Source organism: Nicotiana tomentosiformis, chromosome 5, assembly GCF_000390325.3.
Source record: "Nicotiana tomentosiformis chromosome 5, ASM39032v3, whole genome shotgun sequence".
Classification (NCBI taxonomy): domain Eukaryota; kingdom Viridiplantae; phylum Streptophyta; class Magnoliopsida; order Solanales; family Solanaceae; genus Nicotiana; species Nicotiana tomentosiformis.
The window spans coordinates 18206963-18213935 of NC_090816.1; the positions used below are offsets into that span (position 1 = coordinate 18206963).

Sequence of the window (6973 nt, forward strand, 5' to 3'; positions counted from 1 at the left end):
CTGTAAATTGCATATTTTGATGTCTGACGAATAATGAAGAATTGAATTAGAATGGAACCAGTTCCAAAAAAAGTCTTGTAGTATCGTTCTTTAAAGGTCTTACTGCAAGAATTCTCTTTCTCATTTTCATTTTTCTCTTTTTTGATAGAACCTCTTCTGCATTTTCTTCAAAATAATCATCATCCTCGCAATTCCTGAATCTGCTGCTCTTAATTTGCGTTGTAATTGAATTCCAGTAATCAAGGAGAAGAAGTTCATGTTTCTGCTTCTAGCTCTAGGCTTGTGACTGCACTAAATGTCTTACTTGAAGTCAGAGAGTGTATTGGATTATATTAAGTCATTGATTAACACTTCTGAACCAGCAATCTAAGGCTTTTTACAGTTTTACATTTTTGTTTGAACGTATAGAAGAGCAACAAATCGTAGACTAATTATGATACTACACAACAGCTGCTGATGCAGGTGTTGCCAAAGCAGGTAGAGTTAAACCTCAGGAAAGGAGAATGAAGGAAAAAACTGCACCGCGAGATCTATAGAGGATATACAATTCTTGAATTCCATCATTCGGTGCTTGGTTTCCTCTGTTGCCAGATTCGTGGTGTCTCTTAGAACCTGCTAAATATAATTCAGTTAGAAATGATAAAGTGCTGAACTACTAATCCTGAATGAAAATTAATTGAGTGCTGTATATAAGATATCTGTAGCAAATAAGAGTACAGGCTTATACTTCTGAAGAAATATTCATATAGGAAATATAGTTAAGCAGTGTTAGTTGATGAATATGGAATATTTACCTCTTCAATGATATCGAGAATTTTTGGAATATTCGCGTTGTTGAGGCCCAAAATATCTCTATCTAACCTGAAATTTAATGATAGCGCGCAAGTTTGTCAGACAATCAAAATCTCTTCCAAATATTAAACAACATAGAATTTTAATGAATGAACACATAAGGAAGTTTGTAACATACTTTTCAATCAGTAAAGAAAGATGTTCATGTGCAGCTTGCGCTTCGATCAAATCATTCTTTAAGGGCAATGAGTCTAACCACAATGTAACTACCTATAGAAGAACACTGAACAATATGAGATTTCTAAAGAGGACAGAAAAGGAAAATGTGAATCACAATGCACAGTTTCGGAAAATTAACAATTATGATACCTCAGCTATAATTTGCTCGTCGTGATTATGAAAGTGCAATAGCTTTCCAAGAACCGAAACAGCAACATCATGTGCTGTTGCTTTATCCGATTGCTTGATAATGGTACATAGAGTGGAAGCAACTTCTGTAGAAGAAAAGGATATTTGAATAATTAGAACACTTCAAAGAAGTCTTTCTAAATATGAGACTCATTGATGTAACTGACCAGTGAAAGGAATTTCAGGTTGTTTTCCTCCAAATTCTGCAATTAGACCAAGTCCATGTGCCGCTTCCTGGAGAAAATAATCAAATTCTTCCCAATTCTTGCACTGACAACAGAATATATGTTTCATCAAAGTATAGTTTGACTGAGAAAGTCATAATTAATAACCTTTTGGACATTCTGGTTTTCGGTTTTGCAGGCTTGCAGGATCAGTGGAAGATGTTTACGAGAATACCTATTTCAAAAATATGTTAATCCACAGGCGCGAAGAATGTTTGTTTCCATTTAATCAGGGATCAAGCAAGTTACCTAAGAGCAGCTCCTTTACATTTCAGACAGACTTCATTGAAGGTTAAAAGTGCATTTTGCTTCTCTTTTTCTGTCGCGTCATTTCCCTGCATGAAGATCATATCAAGTTATGACAAAAACTTATGATCCCAAACTTACAATTGCAGTATATTTTAGAGGTAAAGGGTCTCTTTTTTCCTTGTATTTATTGATGAAGAGAACTTACCAGCATATCTTTTATACATTCCAAAAGTTCGTCCACAAAAGTCCAGGAGCTTTTCTTATATATCTTGATCAGTGTGCTGAAGTAGTTTACAACCTGTACCAAAAAAAGGCTTAACAAAGTGACAAAATACAGGAAAATTCTGTCATAAGTAATCAGAGATTTTTCAGACCTGTTTAATGATTTCTTTTTCCAGCTGAGTCGCATTTTCCTCTTTCGAAAACTGTTTTGTTGATGTTGCTTTCTGCACCTGTATTATCGCATTAGCTATACGTTCAATCTTCTTTTCACTAAGAAATGGTCCAGAAATCTGTAGAGAGAGTTTTCAGGGCAAATTGCACATATCAAACAGCCAAAATATGAAAAGAAAGAAACAGATTTTTCATTTGATAACTATGAAATGACCAACCTTTATACATTTGCTTAATGATTTCAATATGTTTGCGCAAATTTCACTGTCAGTTTCCTGCATATAAAATGTAACTCAACCTTTACTGAAAACAACAAACAGAATGAAAAAAATGGTATAAACTGTGATATCATGTTCAAATAGAATAAATACTGGAGGTTACCTTATTCAAAGCTTCTAGTAGGGATGGTACAACTCGGCGCACCAGTTTATTCAGATAGGAATTTGTAAGGCTGAAAGCAGCAACTTGGGAATGGCTTGAACAACAATTAGGTAACCTCCAAATTGCTTCTTTCTTCTCAACAGAAAGTTTTGCTGAAAGCAACAGCTTTGGCATGGCTTGGACAAAAATCAGGTATTATAAATACATAATAGAAGGGAAAAAGAACAGATAAAATCAAAGAATAGGGAGAATGAAATAAAGGGAGATACCTGAAACAGCTATATTTCTAATATCACCATCATGAAATATCACAAGTGGTATCAATATGTCAGAAACCTGCGCAAATAACGTTTACATAATGTCAAATTTGAATAAAAATGGCATATGCAGAATTAAAAAAAAAACATGCTTCACAACCAACCTGATCGATCCATGGGAAGAGCTTTTCTTTGAACTTACTAGTTAAGCGAAACAAAACTTTACACGCCATAAGTTTCTCCGTCAGAACAACACGTTCTCTGGCACTGTAGAGAACTGCAGTGTGTTAGTAGAAAGCCAAAGTATGTTAAGAATCTTAAGGAAACAAGTCTTCAAATTTCAGCTGGAAAAATCCACCTTATTCATGCTCCGCACAGCAACTTGTCCGGTCAATATTACTTATCTATGCTAAACTTGGTCACCTATTAATTCTAGTTGCCAACTTAAGCATATGTTTAATGCCATTTCCGGTCACTTATTTAGCAGAAATATAGTACAATTTTCAGCTGAAAAGTGTGGAAACTAACCATCCAATTAGTCATGAAACAATTTTGAAGTTTGAGCATAACTTTTGGCGATCATTAGACAGATAAAAGTATATAAAGAAGAGACGAACCTCCAATCAACTATTTCGTCGATTTCTTCATCTCTAAAGCCAAGTCTAGCAGACTGGAGCAAATTAGGCATAAGATCTTTCACATATGGATAAAAACCAGATCCAAAACAACTAAGAAGCTCCGCCCATGCCTTCCACATAAATAGAGAACACATTATATTGGAGCACTTAGGTAAAGTACACTTCATTTTCATCAAATGGTTTGGATCATACATACTCGTAGAAGCGTGACTTTCAAACGATGATCATCCTCCGCTAGATACCATCGCACAGACAAGAGAAGGACCACGACCTTACATACATGAAAGTTCTCAATAAAATTAGTTATAGAGGCAAAACTATAATTATGTCGATAGACCTTAAATACTACAGATTTGAGTTCTTGTAAAAGAAGTAACAGAGAAATATCACCTCTGCAGCATCTTTCTTAAATATATCCTCTCCAACAGCCATTGCAACTGTCCAAATGCACTCAAGAGCATTGTCTTGTAGCGATTTACTTGCAGCCGATGGCCAAATCATTGCATCAGCTAAGAATTTCTTTAGGTAAGTGATGACCAGATCATAGCATTTAGTGAAGATATCCTGTCCAAAAGCTTGTCAGATACCACCATCAAATCGGGATCGCTAAGGAAAAACTAAGTCAGAGTTTCTATCAAGATGGACCTTTGATGATCTTGCAACAAATGCTAGAGTGTTTAAGGCCTCAGCTTTCAGCACAGGACTTGGGCTCTAACAGGAGGCAACGGTTATATAAGTGAAGTGATCATATTAAACAAAAGCAAACAACATTTTTAAGCTAAAGGAAATGCCAATGCAAAAGGAAATGGCAACTCAAATCTAAATACCTTCAAATTAGTACACAATGGTACGAGTATATCTTTTTCCTAGAAACCTTTATGCTGATCTAATTCAAAGTTATCAGTGTAATGGAACAGTACTTTTCACTCATTAAATTCATAGTCCAGCACACTATAAACTGTCTAAAGCAAAATGTAGGAGCGTAATTTGCTATAAACTGTGTACCTGGATGAGGGCAAGTAATTTGCTCACAATTTTGTCCAAGTAAGGTTCTAAAATGCATGACTTGCAACCCTCACAAAGGTAATTCATTGCCGAAGCAGCAACAGCCTACAAAAATTGATTTTTTGTCATAAAACAATAAGAGAGTTCATAATAAGGAGGATGATCGTAGCAGAATTTCATCAGAATTACGACTTAAAGTAGACGAACAAAACCATGTCGTAGTCGCTTCCACGTCAAATGATACTGACAAGGAAAATACCATTAAATATTTGAATTTGACAAATGAATTGGGGAGAAAATGAAAAGCGCTATTAGCACAGATTATTCTTCCTCACCTGTCTGTCGGGATAGTGGTCATCTGCAAGCGCCAAATATAGCGAAGCAATAAGCCTGTGACCGTGTTTATCTAGCAGATCTGGAGACAGTTCTAAACTCATAGCTTTAATTGTTCCAATAGCAGCAAGACGAACATGGGGAGAAGAATCTAGCATTGATTTCAAGACCATATTCATCACTTCAGAAAGATGATCCCTCATCGCCTGAGAGGAATAAAAGAATTCCAACGGTACTTTAGGTAAAATTAGAGTCACGACTTATAAAGGAGTTCAACTTAGAAAGAATAAATAAGTATTCATTCTCCAAACCAACTATCCTATCATATACATATACTACATACACACATACACATATATTTATATATGTTATGTAAATGTGTATATGCTTAGCAATCTACTTGTAGAAGTGACCATTTTTAGCAATCAATTTTCTGATCAAACTGCATATATCCAAACGAGGAGCAGTCTTGAGCGCACAAGAAAAGCATTAAATTCAACAATATGCAAAACTTTGGCATATACCTTTGCACATCCGTTTGCAATGACACCAATGACTGTAACTGCTGCATATCGTTTCTGCCATTCCGCTGCAGCCATATAAGTTGGCAATTCCTTGAGTAAAACAGGCATACGAATTTGATCACCCGTTGCCATTGAAATCCTATACATAAAAGTTACTCCAAGAAGATAATTTTGCGAAGTTCCCAAACATAAACCATTCACATAGTCTACATCACCCATTGGATCATCCTCAATACGCGAAATCATCTCAACCAACTCAAAAAACAGCCTTCTTAGGATCTTCTTACCTACCCTTTTTATCACATAATCATCAAAAGCGCTCATCATTTCTACAGCAAGATATCTTGTATCTTCTAAGAATCGATTATTCTCAGCAATGGTAACCATAGTATCAAACACTTCATCCAAATGTGACTCGAAAAATCTTGGCTCAACCCAAGCTAACTCGACTAATTTCCGTAGACTTTCCTGCGCATACCCCTCCTCGTTATCATTAATGAGAAAACTCAATACCCCTTTTATCATTGGCATTAGTAGACCATTTAACAGAAAATAATAATCACTAGACATTTGTCCAACAAGATGAATTGAAGCAGCCAAGGCTAAACGTTTTCTCATTTCATTGAAAGAATTAAGCTTATCCAAGAAGTCTAAATAGAGATTGTTAACATAAGGTTCCAATTGTTTACGTAGACACATTGGCAACTTCAAAAAGAACATAAGGGCAAAATCTTGAACGTATGACGGACCGGAACGTAGACGCTCGTAAAAGCAACTGAGCATACCCGGCCACTCGCCTTGTTCCTTGGTAATAATACAGTTGAATACCTCAGATACTGTCTTCCAGATTGGCTTACAAATTCTACTGGAATTTTCTTGTCTAAGAATTTCAAGAAACGCGATTTTAAGATCGGTTTTGATCATGGGGGAGATGAAATTCCACACACTCTCATAATGACTTGGCGAATCGATCAGATTCTGCAGAAGAGATGCACATTCGGATTTGATTTTAGGGCGAGTCAGAGAGTGAAGTAAAACCTTTGAAATTTTCAAAGACAAGGCATTTGGGTATTCACGCCTTAAGAAATAGTACAAGTTTTCGGCTTCTGATAAAACTGTTTCAATAGGTGATGCTAAGTTAGCAATGAGTGTTTCTATAGCGTCATGATTTGGAGAGCCAAGAATGTCTCTGGCTTGCATTCGAAGAGCGTCTTTTTCGAAATTTCGAGGAGCTCTGGCTTTCTTCCGGGGCTTGTGGTCATCATCAGCCATTACAGGGCGGAGCTTGTCGTTTCTTTTTGGAAGAATATCTGACTTTACGGAAAGGGGTTTGTCAATTTTGGAATTCGGAGGAGAAGCCATTGTAGAGAGAAGCAGAGAAGAGAGTGAAGTTTAAAGAGAAGGGGTTTTGGCGGGGGTTTAAATTCAGTTGCAGCCGTTTTCTCATTTGGCGGTTATCAACGGTCTTACCTGCCTACGTGGAATAAAGACAAGAAAGATTCTTTTATTTATTTTTGAGTATAAATTTTCAAAATCTTTGTTTGGTTAAAATACTAGTTATGTGAGATTGTAATGCATGAATTATTTATGTAGGGTATAATAATAAATTGGTTGTTATTGTATGGATAAAATATAGTGTAAAGATTATTATGCGGTAAATGATAATATTTTGTAATGTTTGTGTGAATAAATTTTTGCATAACTTAATGCATGCATATATTATTTAATATTGTAGTAATTATTCGATGGACAGTATTTTTTAATCCCTT

At 35.7% G+C, this 6973-nt stretch overlaps 1 protein-coding gene across 1 annotated transcript; it reads right to left on the minus strand.

Annotated features, from left to right (window-relative positions):
* Window positions 1-1857: 1857 nt before the first annotated feature.
* Window positions 1858-6566, minus strand: LOC104102518 (importin subunit beta-3-like). The gene is made up of 13 exons (XM_070175671.1): window positions 5205-6566; window positions 4683-4886; window positions 4348-4452; window positions 3988-4053; window positions 3733-3906; window positions 3539-3613; window positions 3322-3452; window positions 2869-2971; window positions 2717-2783; window positions 2448-2623; window positions 2285-2341; window positions 2048-2185; window positions 1858-1971 (listed from the first exon to the last, which is right to left on the minus strand). Exons 1-13 carry the CDS (start codon window positions 6564-6566, stop codon window positions 1858-1860), a joined length of 2772 nt encoding a protein of 923 aa, XP_070031772.1.
* Between the last annotated feature and the right edge of the window lie 407 nt (window positions 6567-6973).